The sequence below is a fragment of the Vanderwaltozyma polyspora genome, genomic scaffold (genome assembly GCF_000150035.1).
Source record: "Vanderwaltozyma polyspora DSM 70294 KpolScaffold355 genomic scaffold, whole genome shotgun sequence".
NCBI classification, from domain to species: domain Eukaryota; kingdom Fungi; phylum Ascomycota; class Saccharomycetes; order Saccharomycetales; family Saccharomycetaceae; genus Vanderwaltozyma; species Vanderwaltozyma polyspora.
Window position 1 is genome coordinate 6,726 of NW_001834576.1, and position 25,009 is coordinate 31,734.

The following is a 25,009-nucleotide window of genomic DNA, read 5'->3' on the forward strand; positions in this document are numbered from 1 at the left end:
AAGTTGACGGAAGTACTCTGTCAATATTTATTAAAATTGTTCATTCTCCTTATCGCAACTATGATATAAGACTTATCATTATTAAAATGTTCATTAACTAATTAGTTCTTGCTTAATACATCATTTAATTAAATCATATTCTTGATATAATCATCGATAAAATCTCACAATACAATAATGTTGTTCTATTAATATAATTTCATTACTTAATTTAAATATATATTATATCAGAATATTTTGCTAAATTAAATATGACATGGCGCGCTAAGTTAATACTAGATAAAATCCAAAATTATACCAATTTAATCTTAGGTAAGAAATTTAGTCTTATATAGGAAATAAAGTCTTTTCCCATGTATGTAATAACCAGAACATTAAGTATTTATCTGTACTAAAATTAATGAGACAGGGAAAAGATCTAAAAAACATGTCAATATAAAATAATAAATCTAAATAAATTTTAATATTAAACGAACTAAAAACTTAAAATATATCTATCTAAATTCAGAAGACTGCTAATATTAGCATACTAAATATGGTAAACAGACCGTAATTTGCATGTCTTACATTTGCAGAACCTTCAAATTCTGAAGTCAATGAAATTGTTGATCTAGTAACTTCATTTGAAAAGGATGATGAAGAAGATTTAGTAGAAGATATAGGAGATTCCACATCTATAACTGAACTTGACTTTTCAAAATTTACTGAGCTATTTGTAGCCGATCTTGAACTCGAAATTGAAGTCAATTCAGTACTGGTAACAACAGGTGTTGTGTGTTGAGATGTTTCACATGGAACAGTTGTAGTTATAGTGACAATGTTACCTTCGGAATCAGTAACTGTAATTACTGAGGTTTCAGAACTGGTAGCAACAGGTGTTGTGTGTTGAGATGTTTCACATGGAACAGTTGTAGTTATAGTGACAATGTTACCTTCGGAATCAGTAACTGTAATTACTGAGGTTTCAGAACTGGTAGCAACAGGTGTTGTGTGTTGAGATGTTTCACATGGAACAGTTGTAGTTATAGTGACAATGTTACCTTCGGAATCAGTAACTGTAATTACTGAGGTTTCAGAACTGGTAGCAACAGGTGTTGTGTGTTGAGATGTTTCACATGGAACAGTTGTAGTTATAGTGACAATGTTACCTTCGGAATCAGTAACTGTAATTACTGAGGTTTCAGAACTGGTAGCAACAGGTGTTGTGTGTTGAGATGTTTCACATGGAACAGTTGTAGTTATAGTGACAATGTTACCTTCGGAATCAGTAACTGTAATTACTGAGGTTTCAGAACTGGTAGCAACAGGTGTTGTGTGTTGAGATGTTTCACATGGAACAGTTGTAGTTATAGTGACAATGTTACCTTCGGAATCAGTAACTGTAATTACTGAGGTTTCAGAACTGGTAGCAACAGGTGTTGTCTGTAGAGATGTTTCAGAAGAAACGGTTGTAATTATAGTAACTGTATTACCGTCTGATTTACTAACTGTTGTAAAACCTTCGCCAGTATTCTGCTGAGAAATATCAATAGACGAGGAATGGTCAATACAGGTTAAGCAAACAGATAAGACATCATCTGTCGAAGTAAGCTCATTACAAGTCAAACAACTAGATTCAATTTCAAATCCACTTGTTACAATAGTACTAATAAATGAACTATTTCCATAGAAAGGCAAAGATGGGTAAACAATACTTGATGAAACAACGTCAAAACTACTAACAGTGAAAACCTCAGTATTAGAAGATATCAAAGACGAAAACACAGATCCTATATCCGAAACATCATCAAAAGTACTAGAACTGTAAGATTCAGTCAAAGTGTAAGTGGTGGTACCAGTTACAATGTGGCCGTCAGAGTCAGTGGATGGGAAGTAGGAGATCACGTCGGTTTCAGTGGTGCTACCGCTAGACACTGTAGTAGTGATTGGAGGTGGTAACGAGAATTCATCGGTGGTAGAACTGTGAGATTCAGTCAAAGTGTAAGTGGTGGTACCAGTTACAATGTGGCCGTCAGAGTCGGTGGATGGGAAGTAGGAGATCACGTCGGTTTCAGTGGTGCTACCGCTAGAAACTGTAGTAGTGATTGGAGGTGGTAATGAGAATTCATCGGTGGTAGAACTGTGAGATTCAGTCAAAGTGTAAGTGGTGGTACCAGTTACAATGTGGCCGTCAGAGTCAGTGGATGGGAAGTAGGAGATCACGTCGGTTTCAGTGGTGCTACCGCTAGAAACTGTAGTAGTGATTGGAGGTGGTAACGAGAATTCGTCAGTGGTAGAACTGTGAGATTCAGTCAAAGTGTAAGTGGTGGTACCAGTTACAATGTGGCCGTCAGAGTCGGTGGATGGGAAGTAGGAGATCACGTCAGTTTCAGTGGTGCTACCGCTAGAAACTGTAGTAGTGATTGGAGGTGGTAATGAGAATTCATCGGTGGTAGAACTGTGAGATTCAGTCAAAGTGTAAGTGGTGGTACCAGTTACAATGTGGCCGTCAGAGTCGGTGGATGGGAAGTAGGAGATCACGTCGGTTTCAGTGGTGCTACCGCTAGAAACTGTAGTAGTGATTGGAGGTGGTAACGAGAATTCGTCAGTGGTAGAACTGTGAGATTCAGTCAAAGTGTAAGTGGTGGTACCAGTTACAATGTGGCCGTCAGAGTCGGTGGATGGGAAGTAGGAGATCACGTCGGTTTCAGTGGTGCTACCGCTAGAAACTGTAGTAGTGATTGGAGGTGGTAACGAGAATTCATCGGTGGTAGAACTGTGAGATTCAGTCAAAGTGTAAGTGGTGGTACCAGTTACAATGTGGCCGTCAGAGTCGGTGGATGGGAAGTAGGAGATCACGTCAGTTTCAGTGGTGCTACCGCTAGAAACTGTAGTAGTGATTGGAGGTGGTAATGAGAATTCATCGGTGGTAGAACTGTGAGATTCAGTCAAAGTGTAAGTGGTGGTACCAGTTACAATGTGGCCGTCAGAGTCAGTGGATGGGAAGTAGGAGATCACGTCGGTTTCAGTGGTGCTACCGCTAGAAACTGTAGTAGTGATTGGAGGTGGTAATGAGAATTCATCGGTGGTAGAACTGTGAGATTCAGTCAAAGTGTAAGTGGTGGTACCAGTTACAATGTGGCCGTCAGAGTCGGTGGATGGGAAGTAGGAGATCACGTCGGTTTCAGTGGTGCTACCGCTAGAAACTGTAGTAGTGATTGGAGGTGGTAACGAGAATTCATCGGTGGTAGAACTGTGAGATTCAGTCAAAGTGTAAGTGGTGGTACCAGTTACAATGTGGCCGTCAGAGTCGGTGGATGGGAAGTAGGAGATCACGTCGGTTTCAGTGGTGCTACCGCTAGACACTGTAGTAGTGATTGGAGGTGGTAACGAGAATTCGTCAGTGGTAGAACTGTGAGATTCAGTCAAAGTGTAAGTGGTGGTACCAGTTACAATGTGGCCGTCAGAGTCGGTGGATGGGAAGTAGGAGATCACGTCGGTTTCAGTGGTGCTACCGCTAGAAACTGTAGTAGTGATTGGAGGTGGTAATGAGAATTCATCGGTGGTAGAACTGTGAGATTCAGTCAAAGTGTAAGTGGTGGTACCAGTTACAATGTGGCCGTCAGAGTCAGTGGATGGGAAGTAGGAGATCACGTCGGTTTCAGTGGTGCTACCGCTAGAAACTGTAGTAGTGATTGGAGGTGGTAATGAGAATTCATCGGTGGTAGAACTGTGAGATTCAGTCAAAGTGTAAGTGGTGGTACCAGTTACAATGTGGCCGTCAGAGTCAGTGGATGGGAAGTAGGAGATCACGTCGGTTTCAGTGGTGCTACCGCTAGAAACTGTAGTAGTGATTGGAGGTGGTAACGAGAATTCGTCAGTGGTAGAACTGTGAGATTCAGTCAAAGTGTAAGTGGTGGTACCAGTTACAATGTGGCCGTCAGAGTCGGTGGATGGGAAGTAGGAGATCACGTCGGTTTCAGTGGTGCTACCGCTAGAAACTGTAGTAGTGATTGGAGGTGGTAATGAGAATTCATCGGTGGTAGAACTGTGAGATTCAGTCAAAGTGTAAGTGGTGGTACCAGTTACAATGTGGCCGTCAGAGTCAGTGGATGGGAAGTAGGAGATCACGTCGGTTTCAGTGGTGCTACCGCTAGAAACTGTAGTAGTGATTGGAGGTGGTAATGAGAATTCATCGGTGGTAGAACTGTGAGATTCAGTCAAAGTGTAAGTGGTGGTACCAGTTACAATGTGGCCGTCAGAGTCGGTGGATGGGAAGTAGGAGATCACGTCGGTTTCAGTGGTGCTACCGCTAGAAACTGTAGTAGTGATTGGAGGTGGTAACGAGAATTCGTCAGTGGTAGAACTGTGAGATTCAGTCAAAGTGTAAGTGGTGGTACCAGTTACAATGTGGCCGTCAGAGTCGGTGGATGGGAAGTAGGAGATCACGTCAGTTTCAGTGGTGCTACCGCTAGAAACTGTAGTAGTGATTGGAGGTGGTAATGAGAATTCATCGGTGGTAGAACTGTGAGATTCAGTCAAAGTGTAAGTGGTGGTACCAGTTACAATGTGGCCGTCAGAGTCAGTGGATGGGAAGTAGGAGATCACGTCGGTTTCAGTGGTGCTACCGCTAGAAACTGTAGTAGTGATTGGAGGTGGTAACGAGAATTCGTCAGTGGTAGAACTGTGAGATTCAGTCAAAGTGTAAGTGGTGGTACCAGTTACAATGTGGCCGTCAGAGTCGGTGGATGGGAAGTAGGAGATCACGTCAGTTTCAGTGGTGCTACCGCTAGAAACTGTAGTAGTGATTGGAGGTGGTAACGAGAATTCATCGGTGGTAGAACTGTGAGATTCAGTCAAAGTGTAAGTGGTGGTACCAGTTACAATGTGGCCGTCAGAGTCGGTGGATGGGAAGTAGGAGATCACGTCGGTTTCAGTGGTGCTACCGCTAGAAACTGTAGTAGTGATTGGAGGTGGTAACGAGAATTCATCGGTGGTAGAACTGTGAGATTCAGTCAAAGTGTAAGTGGTGGTACCAGTTACAATGTGGCCGTCAGAGTCAGTGGATGGGAAGTAGGAGATCACGTCGGTTTCAGTGGTGCTACCGCTAGAAACTGTAGTAGTGATTGGAGGTGGTAACGAGAATTCGTCAGTGGTAGAACTGTGAGATTCAGTCAAAGTGTAAGTGGTGGTACCAGTTACAATGTGGCCGTCAGAGTCAGTGGATGGGAAGTAGGAGATCACGTCGGTTTCAGTGGTGCTACCGCTAGAAACTGTAGTAGTGATTGGAGGTGGTAATGAGAATTCATCGGTGGTAGAACTGTGAGATTCAGTCAAAGTGTAAGTGGTGGTACCAGTTACAATGTGGCCGTCAGAGTCGGTGGATGGGAAGTAGGAGATCACGTCGGTTTCAGTGGTGCTACCGCTAGAAACTGTAGTAGTGATTGGAGGTGGTAACGAGAATTCATCGGTGGTAGAACTGTGAGATTCAGTCAAAGTGTATGTGGTGGTACCAGTTACAATGTGGCCGTCAGAGTCGGTGGATGGGAAGTAGGAGATCACGTCGGTTTCAGTGGTGCTACCGCTAGAAACTGTAGTAGTGATTGGAGGTGGTAATGAGAATTCATCGGTGGTAGAACTGTGAGATTCAGTCAAAGTGTAAGTGGTGGTACCAGTTACAATGTGGCCGTCAGAGTCGGTGGATGGGAAGTAGGAGATCACGTCGGTTTCAGTGGTGCTACCGCTAGAAACTGTAGTAGTGATTGGAGGTGGTAACGAGAATTCGTCAGTGGTAGAACTGTGAGATTCAGTCAAAGTGTAAGTGGTGGTACCAGTTACAATGTGGCCGTCAGAGTCAGTGGATGGGAAGTAGGAGATCACGTCGGTTTCAGTGGTGCTACCGCTAGAAACTGTAGTAGTGATTGGAGGTGGTAATGAGAATTCATCGGTGGTAGAACTGTGAGATTCAGTCAAAGTGTAAGTGGTGGTACCAGTTACAATGTGGCCGTCAGAGTCGGTGGATGGGAAGTAGGAGATCACGTCGGTTTCAGTGGTGCTACCGCTAGAAACTGTAGTAGTGATTGGAGGTGGTAACGAGAATTCATCGGTGGTAGAACTGTGAGATTCAGTCAAAGTGTAAGTGGTGGTACCAGTTACAATGTGGCCGTCAGAGTCGGTGGATGGGAAGTAGGAGATCACGTCGGTTTCAGTGGTGCTACCGCTAGAAACTGTAGTAGTGATTGGAGGTGGTAACGAGAATTCATCGGTGGTAGAACTGTGAGATTCAGTCAAAGTGTAAGTGGTGGTACCAGTTACAATGTGGCCGTCAGAGTCAGTGGATGGGAAGTAGGAGATCACGTCGGTTTCAGTGGTGCTACCGCTAGAAACTGTAGTAGTGATTGGAGGTGGTAACGAGAATTCGTCAGTGGTAGAACTGTGAGATTCAGTCAAAGTGTAAGTGGTGGTACCAGTTACAATGTGGCCGTCAGAGTCGGTGGATGGGAAGTAGGAGATCACGTCGGTTTCAGTGGTGCTACCGCTAGAAACTGTAGTAGTGATTGGAGGTGGTAATGAGAATTCATCGGTGGTAGAACTGTGAGATTCAGTCAAAGTGTAAGTGGTGGTACCAGTTACAATGTGGCCGTCAGAGTCGGTGGATGGGAAGTAGGAGATCACGTCGGTTTCAGTGGTGCTACCGCTAGAAACTGTAGTAGTGATTGGAGGTGGTAACGAGAATTCATCGGTGGTAGAACTGTGAGATTCAGTCAAAGTGTAAGTGGTGGTACCAGTTACAATGTGGCCGTCAGAGTCAGTGGATGGGAAGTAGGAGATCACGTCGGTTTCAGTGGTGCTACCGCTAGAAACTGTAGTAGTGATTGGAGGTGGTAACGAGAATTCGTCAGTGGTAGAACTGTGAGATTCAGTCAAAGTGTAAGTGGTGGTACCAGTTACAATGTGGCCGTCAGAGTCGGTGGATGGGAAGTAGGAGATCACGTCGGTTTCAGTGGTGCTACCGCTAGAAACTGTAGTAGTGATTGGAGGTGGTAATGAGAATTCATCGGTGGTAGAACTGTGAGATTCAGTCAAAGTGTAAGTGGTGGTACCAGTTACAATGTGGCCGTCAGAGTCGGTGGATGGGAAGTAGGAGATCACGTCGGTTTCAGTGGTGCTACCGCTAGAAACTGTAGTAGTGATTGGAGGTGGTAACGAGAATTCATCGGTGGTAGAACTGTGAGATTCAGTCAAAGTGTATGTGGTGGTACCAGTTACAATGTGGCCGTCAGAGTCGGTGGATGGGAAGTAGGAGATCACGTCGGTTTCAGTGGTGCTACCGCTAGAAACTGTAGTAGTGATTGGAGGTGGTAACGAGAATTCATCGGTGGTAGAACTGTGAGATTCAGTCAAAGTGTAAGTGGTGGTACCAGTTACAATGTGGCCGTCAGAGTCGGTGGATGGGAAGTAGGAGATCACGTCGGTTTCAGTGGTGCTACCGCTAGAAACTGTAGTAGTGATTGGAGGTGGTAACGAGAATTCATCGGTGGTAGAACTGTGAGATTCAGTCAAAGTGTATGTGGTGGTACCAGTTACAATGTGGCCGTCAGAGTCAGTGGATGGGAAGTAGGAGATCACGTCGGTTTCAGTGGTGCTACCGCTAGAAACTGTAGTAGTGATTGGAGGTGGTAACGAGAATTCGTCAGTGGTAGAACTGTGAGATTCAGTCAAAGTGTAAGTGGTGGTACCAGTTACAATGTGGCCGTCAGAGTCGGTGGATGGGAAGTAGGAGATCACGTCAGTTTCAGTGGTGCTACCGCTAGAAACTGTAGTAGTGATTGGAGGTGGTAATGAGAATTCATCGGTGGTAGAACTGTGAGATTCAGTCAAAGTGTAAGTGGTGGTACCAGTTACAATGTGGCCGTCAGAGTCAGTGGATGGGAAGTAGGAGATCACGTCGGTTTCAGTGGTGCTACCGCTAGAAACTGTAGTAGTGATTGGAGGTGGTAATGAGAATTCATCGGTGGTAGAACTGTGAGATTCAGTCAAAGTGTAAGTGGTGGTACCAGTTACAATGTGGCCGTCAGAGTCGGTGGATGGGAAGTAGGAGATCACGTCGGTTTCAGTGGTGCTACCGCTAGAAACTGTAGTAGTGATTGGAGGTGGTAACGAGAATTCGTCAGTGGTAGAACTGTGAGATTCAGTCAAAGTGTAAGTGGTGGTACCAGTTACAATGTGGCCGTCAGAGTCGGTGGATGGGAAGTAGGAGATCACGTCAGTTTCAGTGGTGCTACCGCTAGAAACTGTAGTAGTGATTGGAGGTGGTAATGAGAATTCATCGGTGGTAGAACTGTGAGATTCAGTCAAAGTGTAAGTGGTGGTACCAGTTACAATGTGGCCGTCAGAGTCGGTGGATGGGAAGTAGGAGATCACGTCGGTTTCAGTGGTGCTACCGCTAGAAACTGTAGTAGTGATTGGAGGTGGTAATGAGAATTCATCGGTGGTAGAACTGTGAGATTCAGTCAAAGTGTAAGTGGTGGTACCAGTTACAATGTGGCCGTCAGAGTCAGTGGATGGGAAGTAGGAGATCACGTCGGTTTCAGTGGTGCTACCGCTAGAAACTGTAGTAGTGATTGGAGGTGGTAACGAGAATTCGTCAGTGGTAGAACTGTGAGATTCAGTCAAAGTGTAAGTGGTGGTACCAGTTACAATGTGGCCGTCAGAGTCAGTGGATGGGAAGTAGGAGATCACGTCGGTTTCAGTGGTGCTACCGCTAGAAACTGTAGTAGTGATTGGAGGTGGTAACGAGAATTCGTCAGTGGTAGAACTGTGAGATTCAGTCAAAGTGTAAGTGGTGGTACCAGTTACAATGTGGCCGTCAGAGTCGGTGGATGGGAAGTAGGAGATCACGTCGGTTTCAGTGGTGCTACCGCTAGAAACTGTAGTAGTGATTGGAGGTGGTAATGAGAATTCATCGGTGGTAGAACTGTGAGATTCAGTCAAAGTGTAAGTGGTGGTACCAGTTACAATGTGGCCGTCAGAGTCGGTGGATGGGAAGTAGGAGATCACGTCGGTTTCAGTGGTGCTACCGCTAGAAACTGTAGTAGTGATTGGAGGTGGTAACGAGAATTCGTCAGTGGTAGAACTGTGAGATTCAGTCAAAGTGTAAGTGGTGGTACCAGTTACAATGTGGCCGTCAGAGTCGGTGGATGGGAAGTAGGAGATCACGTCGGTTTCAGTGGTGCTACCGCTAGAAACTGTAGTAGTGATTGGAGGTGGTAACGAGAATTCATCGGTGGTAGAACTGTGAGATTCAGTCAAAGTGTAAGTGGTGGTACCAGTTACAATGTGGCCGTCAGAGTCGGTGGATGGGAAGTAGGAGATCACGTCGGTTTCAGTGGTGCTACCGCTAGAAACTGTAGTAGTGATTGGAGGTGGTAACGAGAATTCGTCAGTGGTAGAACTGTGAGATTCAGTCAAAGTGTAAGTGGTGGTACCAGTTACAATGTGGCCGTCAGAGTCGGTGGATGGGAAGTAGGAGATCACGTCGGTTTCAGTGGTGCTACCGCTAGAAACTGTAGTAGTGATTGGAGGTGGTAACGAGAATTCATCGGTGGTAGAACTGTGAGATTCAGTCAAAGTGTAAGTGGTGGTACCAGTTACAATGTGGCCGTCAGAGTCGGTGGATGGGAAGTAGGAGATCACGTCGGTTTCAGTGGTGCTACCGCTAGAAACTGTAGTAGTGATTGGAGGTGGTAACGAGAATTCATCGGTGGTAGAACTGTGAGATTCAGTCAAAGTGTAAGTGGTGGTACCAGTTACAATGTGGCCGTCAGAGTCAGTGGATGGGAAGTAGGAGATCACGTCGGTTTCAGTGGTGCTACCGCTAGAAACTGTAGTAGTGATTGGAGGTGGTAATGAGAATTCATCGGTGGTAGAACTGTGAGATTCAGTCAAAGTGTATGTGGTGGTACCAGTTACAATGTGGCCGTCAGAGTCGGTGGATGGGAAGTAGGAGATCACGTCGGTTTCAGTGGTGCTACCGCTAGAAACTGTAGTAGTGATTGGAGGTGGTAACGAGAATTCGTCAGTGGTAGAACTGTGAGATTCAGTCAAAGTGTAAGTGGTGGTACCAGTTACAATGTGGCCGTCAGAGTCGGTGGATGGGAAGTAGGAGATCACGTCGGTTTCAGTGGTGCTACCGCTAGAAACTGTAGTAGTGATTGGAGGTGGTAACGAGAATTCATCGGTGGTAGAACTGTGAGATTCAGTCAAAGTGTAAGTGGTGGTACCAGTTACAATGTGGCCGTCAGAGTCGGTGGATGGGAAGTAGGAGATCACGTCGGTTTCAGTGGTGCTACCGCTAGAAACTGTAGTAGTGATTGGAGGTGGTAACGAGAATTCATCGGTGGTAGAACTGTGAGATTCAGTCAAAGTGTATGTGGTGGTACCAGTTACAATGTGGCCGTCAGAGTCGGTAGATGGGAAGTAGGAGATCACGTCGGTTTCAGTGGTGCTACCGCTAGAAACTGTAGTAGTGATTGGAGGTGGTAACGAGAATTCATCGGTGGTAGAACTGTGAGATTCAGTCAAAGTGTAAGTGGTGGTACCAGTTACAATGTGGCCGTCAGAGTCGGTGGATGGGAAGTAGGAGATCACGTCGGTTTCAGTGGTGCTACCGCTAGAAACTGTAGTAGTGATTGGAGGTGGTAACGAGAATTCGTCAGTGGTAGAACTGTGAGATTCAGTCAAAGTGTAAGTGGTGGTACCAGTTACAATGTGGCCGTCAGAGTCGGTGGATGGGAAGTAGGAGATCACGTCGGTTTCAGTGGTGCTACCGCTAGAAACTGTAGTAGTGATTGGAGGTGGTAATGAGAATTCATCGGTGGTAGAACTGTGAGATTCAGTCAAAGTGTAAGTGGTGGTACCAGTTACAATGTGGCCGTCAGAGTCGGTGGATGGGAAGTAGGAGATCACGTCGGTTTCAGTGGTGCTACCGCTAGAAACTGTAGTAGTGATTGGAGGTGGTAACGAGAATTCATCGGTGGTAGAACTGTGAGATTCAGTCAAAGTGTAAGTGGTGGTACCAGTTACAATGTGGCCGTCAGAGTCGGTGGATGGGAAGTAGGAGATCACGTCGGTTTCAGTGGTGCTACCGCTAGAAACTGTAGTAGTGATTGGAGGTGGTAACGAGAATTCATCGGTGGTAGAACTGTGAGATTCAGTCAAAGTGTAAGTGGTGGTACCAGTTACAATGTGGCCGTCAGAGTCAGTGGATGGGAAGTAGGAGATCACGTCGGTTTCAGTGGTGCTACCGCTAGAAACTGTAGTAGTGATTGGAGGTGGTAACGAGAATTCATCGGTGGTAGAACTGTGAGATTCAGTCAAAGTGTAAGTGGTGGTACCAGTTACAATGTGGCCGTCAGAGTCAGTGGATGGGAAGTAGGAGATCACGTCGGTTTCAGTGGTGCTACCGCTAGAAACTGTAGTAGTGATTGGAGGTGGTAACGAGAATTCGTCAGTGGTAGAACTGTGAGATTCAGTCAAAGTGTAAGTGGTGGTACCAGTTACAATGTGGCCGTCAGAGTCGGTGGATGGGAAGTAGGAGATCACGTCGGTTTCAGTGGTGCTACCGCTAGAAACTGTAGTAGTGATTGGAGGTGGTAACGAGAATTCATCGGTGGTAGAACTGTGAGATTCAGTCAAAGTGTAAGTGGTGGTACCAGTTACAATGTGGCCGTCAGAGTCGGTGGATGGGAAGTAGGAGATCACGTCGGTTTCAGTGGTGCTACCGCTAGAAACTGTAGTAGTGATTGGAGGTGGTAATGAGAATTCATCGGTGGTAGAACTGTGAGATTCAGTCAAAGTGTAAGTGGTGGTACCAGTTACAATGTGGCCGTCAGAGTCGGTGGATGGGAAGTAGGAGATCACGTCGGTTTCAGTGGTGCTACCGCTAGAAACTGTAGTAGTGATTGGAGGTGGTAACGAGAATTCGTCAGTGGTAGAACTGTGAGATTCAGTCAAAGTGTAAGTGGTGGTACCAGTTACAATGTGGCCGTCAGAGTCGGTGGATGGGAAGTAGGAGATCACGTCGGTTTCAGTGGTGCTACCGCTAGAAACTGTAGTAGTGATTGGAGGTGGTAACGAGAATTCATCGGTGGTAGAACTGTGAGATTCAGTCAAAGTGTAAGTGGTGGTACCAGTTACAATGTGGCCGTCAGAGTCGGTGGATGGGAAGTAGGAGATCACGTCGGTTTCAGTGGTGCTACCGCTAGAAACTGTAGTAGTGATTGGAGGTGGTAACGAGAATTCATCGGTGGTAGAACTGTGAGATTCAGTCAAAGTGTATGTGGTGGTACCAGTTACAATGTGGCCGTCAGAGTCGGTAGATGGGAAGTAGGAGATCACGTCGGTTTCAGTGGTGCTACCGCTAGAAACTGTAGTAGTGATTGGAGGTGGTAACGAGAATTCATCGGTGGTAGAACTGTGAGATTCAGTCAAAGTGTAAGTGGTGGTACCAGTTACAATGTGGCCGTCAGAGTCGGTGGATGGGAAGTAGGAGATCACGTCGGTTTCAGTGGTGCTACCGCTAGAAACTGTAGTAGTGATTGGAGGTGGTAACGAGAATTCGTCAGTGGTAGAACTGTGAGATTCAGTCAAAGTGTAAGTGGTGGTACCAGTTACAATGTGGCCGTCAGAGTCAGTGGATGGGAAGTAGGAGATCACGTCGGTTTCAGTGGTGCTACCGCTAGAAACTGTAGTAGTGATTGGAGGTGGTAATGAGAATTCATCGGTGGTAGAACTGTGAGATTCAGTCAAAGTGTAAGTGGTGGTACCAGTTACAATGTGGCCGTCAGAGTCGGTGGATGGGAAGTAGGAGATCACGTCGGTTTCAGTGGTGCTACCGCTAGAAACTGTAGTAGTGATTGGAGGTGGTAACGAGAATTCATCGGTGGTAGAACTGTGAGATTCAGTCAAAGTGTAAGTGGTGGTACCAGTTACAATGTGGCCGTCAGAGTCGGTGGATGGGAAGTAGGAGATCACGTCGGTTTCAGTGGTGCTACCGCTAGAAACTGTAGTAGTGATTGGAGGTGGTAACGAGAATTCATCGGTGGTAGAACTGTGAGATTCAGTCAAAGTGTAAGTGGTGGTACCAGTTACAATGTGGCCGTCAGAGTCAGTGGATGGGAAGTAGGAGATCACGTCGGTTTCAGTGGTGCTACCGCTAGAAACTGTAGTAGTGATTGGAGGTGGTAACGAGAATTCGTCAGTGGTAGAACTATAAATTTGATTAGTTGAATCTACACTAGAAGAAAATTTTATTGTTGGATCTTTATCGGAATTAACACCATATGTATGACTTGATATACTAATAAAACTAGAACAGTCAGAAACAATATCAACAGCTGATGTAACGGAACTCAATGATATAAACAATGATTCAGTCAAAGTGTAAGTGGTGGTACCAGTTACAATGTGGCCGTCAGAGTCAGTGGATGGGAAGTAGGAGATCACGTCGGTTTCAGTGGTGCTACCGCTAGAAACTGTAGTAGTGATTGGAGGTGGTAACGAGAATTCGTCAGTGGTAGAACTGTGAGATTCAGTCAAAGTGTAAGTGGTGGTACCAGTTACAATGTGGCCGTCAGAGTCGGTGGATGGGAAGTAGGAGATCACGTCGGTTTCAGTGGTGCTACCGCTAGAAACTGTAGTAGTGATTGGAGGTGGTAACGAGAATTCATCGGTGGTAGAACTGTGAGATTCAGTCAAAGTGTAAGTGGTGGTACCAGTTACAATGTGGCCGTCAGAGTCGGTGGATGGGAAGTAGGAGATCACGTCGGTTTCAGTGGTGCTACCGCTAGAAACTGTAGTAGTGATTGGAGGTGGTAACGAGAATTCGTCAGTGGTAGAACTGTGAGATTCAGTCAAAGTGTAAGTGGTGGTACCAGTTACAATGTGGCCGTCAGAGTCGGTGGATGGGAAGTAGGAGATCACGTCGGTTTCAGTGGTGCTACCGCTAGAAACTGTAGTAGTGATTGGAGGTGGTAACGAGAATTCATCGGTGGTAGAACTGTGAGATTCAGTCAAAGTGTAAGTGGTGGTACCAGTTACAATGTGGCCGTCAGAGTCAGTGGATGGGAAGTAGGAGATCACGTCGGTTTCAGTGGTGCTACCGCTAGAAACTGTAGTAGTGATTGGAGGTGGTAACGAGAATTCATCGGTGGTAGAACTGTGAGATTCAGTCAAAGTGTAAGTGGTGGTACCAGTTACAATGTGGCCGTCAGAGTCGGTGGATGGGAAGTAGGAGATCACGTCGGTTTCAGTGGTGCTACCGCTAGAAACTGTAGTAGTGATTGGAGGTGGTAATGAGAATTCATCGGTGGTAGAACTGTGAGATTCAGTCAAAGTGTAAGTGGTGGTACCAGTTACAATGTGGCCGTCAGAGTCGGTGGATGGGAAGTAGGAGATCACGTCGGTTTCAGTGGTGCTACCGCTAGAAACTGTAGTAGTGATTGGAGGTGGTAACGAGAATTCGTCAGTGGTAGAACTGTGAGATTCAGTCAAAGTGTAAGTGGTGGTACCAGTTACAATGTGGCCGTCAGAGTCGGTGGATGGGAAGTAGGAGATCACGTCGGTTTCAGTGGTGCTACCGCTAGAAACTGTAGTAGTGATTGGAGGTGGTAACGAGAATTCGTCAGTGGTAGAACTGTGAGATTCAGTCAAAGTGTAAGTGGTGGTACCAGTTACAATGTGGCCGTCAGAGTCGGTGGATGGGAAGTAGGAGATCACGTCGGTTTCAGTGGTGCTACCGCTAGAAACTGTAGTAGTGATTGGAGGTGGTAATGAGAATTCATCGGTGGTAGAACTGTGAGATTCAGTCAAAGTGTAAGTGGTGGTACCAGTTACAATGTGGCCGTCAGAGTCGGTGGATGGGAAGTAGGAGATCACGTCAGTTTCAGTGGTGCTACCGCTAGAAACTGTAGTAGTGATTGGAGGTGGTAACGAGAATTCGTCAGTGGTAGAACTGTGAGATTCAGTCAAAGTGTAAGTGGTGGTACCAGTTACAATGTGGCCGTCAGAGTCAGTGGATGGGAAGTAGGAGATCACGTCGGTTTCAGTGGTGCTACCGCTAGAAACTGTAGTAGTGATTGGAGGTGGTAACGAGAATTCGTCAGTGGTAGAACTGTGAGATTCAGTCAAAGTGTAAGTGGTGGTACCAGTTACAATGTGGCCGTCAGAGTCGGTGGATGGGAAGTAGGAGATCACGTCGGTTTCAGTGGTGCTACCGCTAGAAACTGTAGTAGTGATTGGAGGTGGTAACGAGAATTCATCGGTGGTAGAACTGTGAGATTCAGTCAAAGTGTAAGTGGTGGTACCAGTTACAATGTGGCCGTCAGAGTCAGTGGATGGGAAGTAGGAGATCACGTCGGTTTCAGTGGTGCTACCGCTAGAAACTGTAGTAGTGATTGGAGGTGGTAATGAGAATTCATCGGTGGTAGAACTGTGAGATTCAGTCAAAGTGTAAGTGGTGGTACCAGTTACAATGTGGCCGTCAGAGTCAGTGGATGGGAAGTAGGAGATCACGTCGGTTTCAGTGGTGCTACCGCTAGAAACTGTAGTAGTGATTGGAGGTGGTAACGAGAATTCGTCAGTGGTAGAACTGTGAGATTCAGTCAAAGTGTAAGTGGTGGTACCAGTTACAATGTGGCCGTCAGAGTCAGTGGATGGGAAGTAGGAGATCACGTCGGTTTCAGTGGTGCTACCGCTAGAAACTGTAGTAGTGATTGGAGGTGGTAACGAGAATTCATCGGTGGTAGAACTGTGAGATTCAGTCAAAGTGTAAGTGGTGGTACCAGTTACAATGTGGCCGTCAGAGTCGGTGGATGGGAAGTAGGAGATCACGTCGGTTTCAGTGGTGCTACCGCTAGAAACTGTAGTAGTGATTGGAGGTGGTAACGAGAATTCATCGGTGGTAGAACTGTGAGATTCAGTCAAAGTGTATGTGGTGGTACCAGTTACAATGTGGCCGTCAGAGTCGGTGGATGGGAAGTAGGAGATCACGTCGGTTTCAGTGGTGCTACCGCTAGAAACTGTAGTAGTGATTGGAGGTGGTAACGAGAATTCATCGGTGGTAGAACTGTGAGATTCAGTCAAAGTGTAAGTGGTGGTACCAGTTACAATGTGGCCGTCAGAGTCAGTGGATGGGAAGTAGGAGATCACGTCGGTTTCAGTGGTGCTACCGCTAGAAACTGTAGTAGTGATTGGAGGTGGTAACGAGAATTCGTCAGTGGTAGAACTGTGAGATTCAGTCAAAGTGTAAGTGGTGGTACCAGTTACAATGTGGCCGTCAGAGTCGGTGGATGGGAAGTAGGAGATCACGTCGGTTTCAGTGGTGCTACCGCTAGAAACTGTAGTAGTGATTGGAGGTGGTAACGAGAATTCATCGGTGGTAGAACTGTGAGATTCAGTCAAAGTGTAAGTGGTGGTACCAGTTACAATGTGGCCGTCAGAGTCGGTGGATGGGAAGTAGGAGATCACGTCGGTTTCAGTGGTGCTACCGCTAGAAACTGTAGTAGTGATTGGAGGTGGTAACGAGAATTCGTCAGTGGTAGAACTGTGAGATTCAGTCAAAGTGTAAGTGGTGGTACCAGTTACAATGTGGCCGTCAGAGTCGGTGGATGGGAAGTAGGAGATCACGTCGGTTTCAGTGGTGCTACCGCTAGAAACTGTAGTAGTGATTGGAGGTGGTAACGAGAATTCGTCAGTGGTAGAACTGTGAGATTCAGTCAAAGTGTAAGTGGTGGTACCAGTTACAATGTGGCCGTCAGAGTCGGTGGATGGGAAGTAGGAGATCACGTCGGTTTCAGTGGTGCTACCGCTAGAAACTGTAGTAGTGATTGGAGGTGGTAACGAGAATTCATCGGTGGTAGAACTGTGAGATTCAGTCAAAGTGTAAGTGGTGGTACCAGTTACAATGTGGCCGTCAGAGTCGGTGGATGGGAAGTAGGAGATCACGTCGGTTTCAGTGGTGCTACCGCTAGACACTGTAGTAGTGATTGGAGGTGGTAACGAGAATTCGTCAGTGGTAGAACTGTGAGATTCAGTCAAAGTGTAAGTGGTGGTACCAGTTACAATGTGGCCGTCAGAGTCGGTGGATGGGAAGTAGGAGATCACGTCGGTTTCAGTGGTGCTACCGCTAGAAACTGTAGTAGTGATTGGAGGTGGTAATGAGAATTCATCGGTGGTAGAACTGTGAGATTCAGTCAAAGTGTAAGTGGTGGTACCAGTTACAATGTGGCCGTCAGAGTCAGTGGATGGGAAGTAGGAGATCACGTCGGTTTCAGTGGTGCTACCGCTAGAAACTGTAGTAGTGATTGGAGGTGGTAACGAGAATTCGTCAGTGGTAGAACTGTGAGATTCAGTCAAAGTGTAAGTGGTGGTACCAGTTACAATGTGGCCGTCAGAGTCGGTGGATGGGAAGTAGGAGATCACGTCAGTTTCAGTGGTGCTACCGCTAGAAACTGTAGTAGTGATTGGAGGTGGTAATGAGAATTCATCGGTGGTAGAACTGTGAGATTCAGTCAAAGTGTAAGTGGTGGTACCAGTTACAATGTGGCCGTCAGAGTCAGTGGATGGGAAGTAGGAGATCACGTCGGTTTCAGTGGTGCTACCGCTAGAAACTGTAGTAGTGATTGGAGGTGGTAACGAGAATTCGTCAGTGGTAGAACTGTGAGATTCAGTCAAAGTGTAAGTGGTGGTACCAGTTACAATGTGGCCGTCAGAGTCGGTGGATGGGAAGTAGGAGATCACGTCGGTTTCAGTGGTGCTACCGCTAGAAACTGTAGTAGTGATTGGAGGTGGTAACGAGAATTCGTCAGTGGTAGAACTGTGAGATTCAGTCAAAGTGTAAGTGGTGGTACCAGTTACAATGTGGCCGTCAGAGTCGGTGGATGGGAAGTAGGAGATCACGTCAGTTTCAGTGGTGCTACCGCTAGAAACTGTAGTAGTGATTGGAGGTGGTAACGAGAATTCATCGGTGGTAGAACTGTGAGATTCAGTCAAAGTGTAAGTGGTGGTACCAGTTACAATGTGGCCGTCAGAGTCGGTGGATGGGAAGTAGGAGATCACGTCGGTTTCAGTGGTGCTACCGCTAGAAACTGTAGTAGTGATTGGAGGTGGTAACGAGAATTCGTCAGTGGTAGAACTGTGAGATTCAGTCAAAGTGTAAGTGGTGGTACCAGTTACAATGTGGCCGTCAGAGTCGGTGGATGGGAAGTAGGAGATCACGTCGGTTTCAGTGGTGCTACCGCTAGAAACTGTAGTAGTGATTGGAGGTGGTAATGAGAATTCATCGGTGGTAGAACTGTGAGATTCAGTCAAAGTGTATGTGGTGGTACCAGTTACAATGTGGCCGTCAGAGTCGGTGGATGGGAAGTAGGAGATCACGTCGGTTTCAGTGGTGCTACCGCTAGAAACTGTAGTAGTGATTGGAGGTGGTAACGAGAATTCGTCAGTGGTAGAACTGTGAGATTCAGTCAAAGTGTAAGTGGTGGTACCAGTTACAATGTGGCCGTCAGAGTCGGTGGATGGGAAGTAGGAGATCACGTCGGTTTCAGTGGTGCTACCGCTAGAAACTGTAGTAGTGATTGGAGGTGGTAACGAGAATTCGTCAGTGGTAGAACTTGTGATATTTAAAGATGGAGTTTCAACAATGTAGATGGTTTCGGTAGTTTCGTTACCATCGGAACCAGTGAAAGTGGTGGTGATGGTAGACAAGGTGTTGGCTGTAGTACCAGTCCAGTAAGTGTAGGATGTGGTTTCGAAACCAGTACTTGGAGTTTCAACAATGTAGATGGTTTCGGTAGTCTCATTACCATCGGAACCAGTGAAAGTGGTGGTGATGGTAGACAAGGTGTTGGCTGTAGTACCAGTCCAGTAAGTGTAGGATGTGGTTTCGAAACCAGTACTTGGAGTTTCAACAATGTAGATGGTTTCGGTAGTTTCGTTACCATCGGAACCAGTGAAAGTGGTGGTGATGGTAGACAAGGTGTTGGCTGTAGTACCAGTCCAGTAAGTGTAGGATGTGGTTTCGAAACCAGTACTTGGAGTTTCAACAATGTAGATGGTTTCGGTAGTTTCGTTACCATCGGAACCAGTGAAAGTGGTGGTGATGGTAGACAAGGTGTTGGCTGTAGTACCAGTCCAGTAAGTGTAGGATGTGGTTTCGAAACCAGTACTTGGAGTTTCAACAATGTAGATGGTTTCGGTAGTCTCATTACCATCGGAACCAGTGAAAGTGGTGGTGATGGTAGACAAGGTGTTGGCTGTAGTACCAGTCCAGTAAGTGTAGGATGTGGTTTCGAAACCAGTACTTGGAGTTTCAACAATGTAGATGGTTTCGGTAGTCTCATTACCATCGGAACCAGTGAAAGTGGTGGTGATGGTAGACAAGGTGTTGGCTGTAGTACCAGTCCAGTAAGTGTAGGATGTGGTTTCGAAACCAGTACTTGGAGTTTCAACAATGTAGATGGTTTCGGTAGTTTCGTTACCATCGGAACCAGTGAAAGTGGTGGTGATGGTAGACAAGGTGTTGGCTGTAGTACCAGTCCAGTAAGTGTAGGATGTGGTTTCGAAACCAGTACTTGGAGTTTCAACAATGTAGATGGTTTCGGTAGTTTCGTTACCATCGGAACCAGTGAAAGTGGTGGTGATGGTAGACAAGGTGTTGGCTGTAGTACCAGTCCAGTAAGTGTAGGATGTGGTTTCGAAACCAGTACTTGGAGTTTCAACAATGTAGATGGTTTCGGTAGTTTCGTTACCATCGGAACCAGTGAAAGTGGTGGTGATGGTAGACAAGGTGTTGGCTGTAGTACCAGTCCAGTAAGTGTAGGATGTGGTTTCGAAACCAGTACTTGGAGTTTCAACAATGTAGATGGTTTCGGTAGTTTCGTTACCATCGGAACCAGTGAAAGTGGTGGTGATGGTAGACAAGGTGTTGGCTGTAGTACCAGTCCAGTAAGTGTAGGATGTGGTTTCGAAACCAGTACTTGGAGTTTCAACAATGTAGATGGTTTCGGTAGTCTCAATGCCATCGGAACCAGTGAAAGTGGTGGTGATGGTAGACAAGGTGTTGGCTGTAGTACCAGTCCAGTAAGTGTAGGATGTGGTTTCGAAACCAGTACTTGGAGTTTCAACAATGTAGATGGTTTCGGTAGTTTCGTTACCATCGGAACCAGTGAAAGTGGTGGTGATGGTAGACAAGGTGTTGGCTGTAGTACCAGTCCAGTAAGTGTAGGATGTGGTTTCGAAACCAGTACTTGGAGTTTCAACAATGTAGATGGTTTCGGTAGTTTCGTTACCATCGGAACCAGTGAAAGTGGTGGTGATGGTAGACAAGGTGTTGGCTGTAGTACCAGTCCAGTAAGTGTAGGATGTGGTTTCGAAACCAGTACTTGGAGTTTCAACAATGTAGATGGTTTCGGTAGTCTCATTACCATCGGAACCAGTGAAAGTGGTGGTGATGGTAGACAAGGTGTTGGCTGTAGTACCAGTCCAGTAAGTGTAGGATGTGGTTTCGAAACCAGTACTTGGAGTTTCAACAATGTAGATGGTTTCGGTAGTTTCGTTACCATCGGAACCAGTGAAAGTGGTGGTGATGGTAGACAAGGTGTTGGCTGTAGTACCAGTCCAGTAAGTGTAGGATGTGGTTTCGAAACCAGTACTTGGAGTTTCAACAATGTAGATGGTTTCGGTAGTCTCAATGCCATCGGAACCAGTGAAAGTGGTGGTGATGGTAGACAAGGTGTTGGCTGTAGTACCAGTCCAGTAAGTGTAGGATGTGGTTTCGAAACCAGTACTTGGAGTTTCAACAATGTAGATGGTTTCGGTAGTTTCGTTACCATCGGAACCAGTGAAAGTGGTGGTGATGGTAGACAAGGTGTTGGCTGTAGTACCAGTCCAGTAAGTGTAGGATGTGGTTTCGAAACCAGTACTTGGAGTTTCAACAATGTAGATGGTTTCGGTAGTCTCAATGCCATCGGAACCAGTGAAAGTGGTGGTGATGGTAGACAAGGTGTTGGCTGTAGTACCAGTCCAGTAAGTGTAGGATGTGGTTTCGAAACCAGTACTTGGAGTTTCAACAATGTAGATGGTTTCGGTAGTTTCGTTACCATCGGAACCAGTGAAAGTGGTGGTGATGGTAGACAAGGTGTTGGCTGTAGTACCAGTCCAGTAAGTGTAGGATGTGGTTTCGAAACCAGTACTTGGAGTTTCAACAATGTAGATGGTTTCGGTAGTTTCGTTACCATCGGAACCAGTGAAAGTGGTGGTGATGGTAGACAAGGTGTTGGCTGTAGTACCAGTCCAGTAAGTGTAGGATGTGGTTTCGAAACCAGTACTTGGAGTTTCAACAATGTAGATGGTTTCGGTAGTTTCGTTACCATCGGAACCAGTGAAAGTGGTGGTGATGGTAGACAAGGTGTTGGCTGTAGTACCAGTCCAGTAAGTGTAGGATGTGGTTTCGAAACCAGTACTTGGAGTTTCAACAATGTAGATGGTTTCGGTAGTCTCATTACCATCGGAACCAGTGAAAGTGGTGGTGATGGTAGACAAGGTGTTGGCTGTAGTACCAGTCCAGTAAGTGTAGGATGTGGTTTCGAAACCAGTACTTGGAGTTTCAACAATGTAGATGGTTTCGGTAGTTTCGTTACCATCGGAACCAGTGAAAGTGGTGGTGATGGTAGACAAGGTGTTGGCTGTAGTACCAGTCCAGTAAGTGTAGGATGTGGTTTCGAAACCAGTACTTGGAGTTTCAACAATGTAAATGGTTTCGGTAGTCTCATTACCATCGGAACCAGTGAAAGTGGTGGTGATGGTAGACAAGGTGTTGGCTGTAGTACCAGTCCAGTAAGTGTAGGATGTGGTTTCGAAACCAGTACTTGGAGTTTCAACAATGTAGATGGTTTCGGTAGTTTCGTTACCATCGGAACCAGTGAAAGTGGTGGTGATGGTAGACAAGGTGTTGGCTGTAGTACCAGTCCAGTAAGTGTAGGATGTGGTTTCGAAACCAGTACTTGGAGTTTCAACAATGTAGATAGTTTCAGTAGTCTCGTTACCATCGGAACCAGTGAAAGTGGTGGTGATGGTAGACAAGGTGTTGGCTGTAGTACCAGTCCAGTAAGTGTAGGATGTGGTTTCGAAACCAGTACTTGGAGTTTCAACAATGTAAATGGTTTCGGTAGTCTCATTACCATCGGAACCAGTGAAAGTGGTGGTGATGGTAGACAAGGTGTTGGCTGTAGTACCAGTCCAGTAAGTGTAGGATGTGGTTTCGAAACCAGTACTTGGAGTTTCAACAATGTAAATGGTTTCGGTAGTCTCATTACCATCGGAACCAGTGAAAGTGGTGGTGATGGTAGACAAGGTGTTGGCTGTAGTACCAGTCCAGTAAGTGTAGGATGTGGTTTCGAAACCAGTACTTGGAGTTTCAACAATGTAGATGGTTTCGGTAGTCTCATTACCATCGGAACCAGTGAAAGTGGTGGTGATGGTAGACAAGGTGTTGGCTGTAGTACCAGTCCAGTAAGTGTAGGATGTGGTTTCGAAACCAGTACTTGGAGTTTCAACAATGTAGATGGTTTCGGTAGTCTCATTACCATCGGAACCAGTGAAAGTGGTGGTGATGGTAGACAAGGTGTTGGCTGTAGTACCAGTCCAGTAAGTGTAGGATGTGGTTTCGAAACCAGTACTTGGAGTTTCAACAATGTAGATAGTTTCAGTAGTCTCGTTACCATCGGAACCAGTGAAAGTGGTGGTGATGGTAGACAAGGTGTTGGCTGTAGTACCAGTCCAGTAAGTGTAGGATGTGGTTTCGAAACCAGTACTTGGAGTTTCAACAATGTAAATGGTTTCGGTAGTCTCATTACCATCGGAACCAGTGAAAGTGGTGGTGATGGTAGACAAGGTGTTGGCTGTAGTACCAGTCCAGTAAGTGTAGGATGTGGTTTCGAAACCAGTACTTGGAGTTTCAACAATGTAAATGGTTTCGGTAGTCTCATTACCATCGGAACCAGTGAAAGTGGTGGTGATGGTAGACAAGGTGTTGGCTGTAGTACCAGTCCAGTAAGTGTAGGATGTGGTTTCGAAACCAGTACTTGGAGTTTCAACAATGTAGATAGTTTCAGTAGTCTCGTTACCATCAGTTCCTGTTATGGTTTTTATTATTGTTGATTCTGTTTTTGTTGTTGTTCCTGTCCAGTATGTATATGATGTAGTTGTACTAGCTATTGTTGGAGTTTCTATGATATATATTGTTTCTGTTGTTTCTTCGTTGTCTTTTCCAGTAAATGTGGTTATAATTGTTGATATAGTACTTGTAATGCTACCTGTCCAATATGTATAGGACGATGAAATGCTTGTTCTGGTAGGTGTGTCCACCCAATAAACAGTTTCAGTAGTAACTATCTTGTTTGAACCTATATAAGAATAAGCAAAGGTTCTTGTTGTAGTTGTATAAGTACCTACCCAATAAGAGGTGTTACTAATAGTAGTAGTAGTTTGTCTTCTACTGTAAACAACAACTGTATTCTCTATATAACTTGCAGCATTACTTCCTGTATATGAGACTACAAATGTGGCGGTAGAAAGAATTATAATAGTGCTTGGTAAATCAGTTGGTACTGTGCTCCAGTTCCATTCTCTTTTATTTAATTTGTAAGTATCATCAAAAGCTCTTCTCTCTATTTTGATGGAGTCTTGAGGATCGTCTGGCCATTCTAAGGTAGTAGTTACAGTTGTTTCATGTATTTTATTTTGTTTTAGGTTTGGTTTTACCTTTAGAGAATAAACTAAATATTCAGTATATTCTAAACCATTTTCTCCAGTGAATAAATTAGTTTCCGTATATAGAGCTAGATCCTCTCCAACTTGTTGGTAGATTGTTGTTGTAGAAGTGAGTGCTCTATGAGGGGTTGCTAGAACAAATAGAGTTGTAAAAGTCATTATTTTGTTGTCCCCTATATATGAAGATACGGATGTGGTAAGTGTAGTTGTTCCTGATACACCTCCATGTGTAAATGAAGTTCCTGTCTTCTTGGTTGTGGGAACATTTACAATATATGAGGTCAAAATATAAACCTTATTGTTAGAAGAATAACTATCTAGAAACTTGGTTACTGTGGTGATGCGTGATCCTGTCCAAGGTTGATACTTTGTAGTTTTAGTATAATGGATACCTCCCTTAGAAGTATTTGAAGTAGAATCATCTGAACTTTGGAAGAAAAAATCATTCTTTAAAGTAGGTGTGAATATTAAGTAGTATGTGACATAATGGATACCTATTGAACCGTTATAATCACCTTTCCAATGGGATATCAAGGATTGTGTTGTTGTATAATCTTTTGTCCAAGCCGTAGTGGATATAGTTGTTAATCTTTCTCGACTTGATAAAGCATGAGACGTGATTACGAGATATAACAGAAGTATCAGCCTATAAAGAGGCTTTGATAGCTTCATTTTAACAATCTGGTAATAAGGTGACCTTTATAGATATTTTAAAACGTCTTATAGATCTGAATGTTCTGAAACGCCTCGACCAGTTAAAAAATGAAACAAGTTTAAAAAATTTTATTTAAACTCTGGTATATATATAAATTGGTATTCATAACAACTGAATGTAAACACAATTCTTAACTTCAATGGAAATGTAGATCATATGTGAATGAATGGATTTTCCTTATATTTTTAACCGAGCAAGAAAAAAACCTTCAAATGGCTACAATACCCCATTAGTTAAGTAACGTACCCAAAGTGACAGTAAGGATTTATCCTCCTTCAAAGCTACAAAGTTTAAATTTTCGAAAATTTCCCGGAACCTCCCTAAAGGATCCCCAATATCGCGGAACTTTAGCCGTTTAAAAAAGGACTTTAAGGAATTTGGAAAAGAATTTTTCCCCGGAAATATAAATTGTGCCAAAAAGCATTTTACCCAAAAATCGGTTTTCCCGGGTGCAAAGTTTAAAAATATATAAAGTTGTGAAAGTGT

At 45.1% G+C, this 25,009-nt stretch overlaps 1 protein-coding gene across 1 annotated transcript; it reads right to left on the bottom strand.

Moving 5' to 3' along the window:
• Window positions 1-504: 504 nt before the first annotated feature.
• Window positions 505-24,480, bottom strand: Kpol_355p2 (uncharacterized protein; the record flags this gene model as incomplete). The annotated part of the gene is made up of 1 exon (XM_001642739.1): window positions 505-24,480. The coding sequence occupies one exon, from the start codon at window positions 24,478-24,480 to the stop codon at window positions 505-507; it is 23,976 nt and encodes a 7,991-aa protein (XP_001642789.1).
• Between the last annotated feature and the right edge of the window lie 529 nt (window positions 24,481-25,009).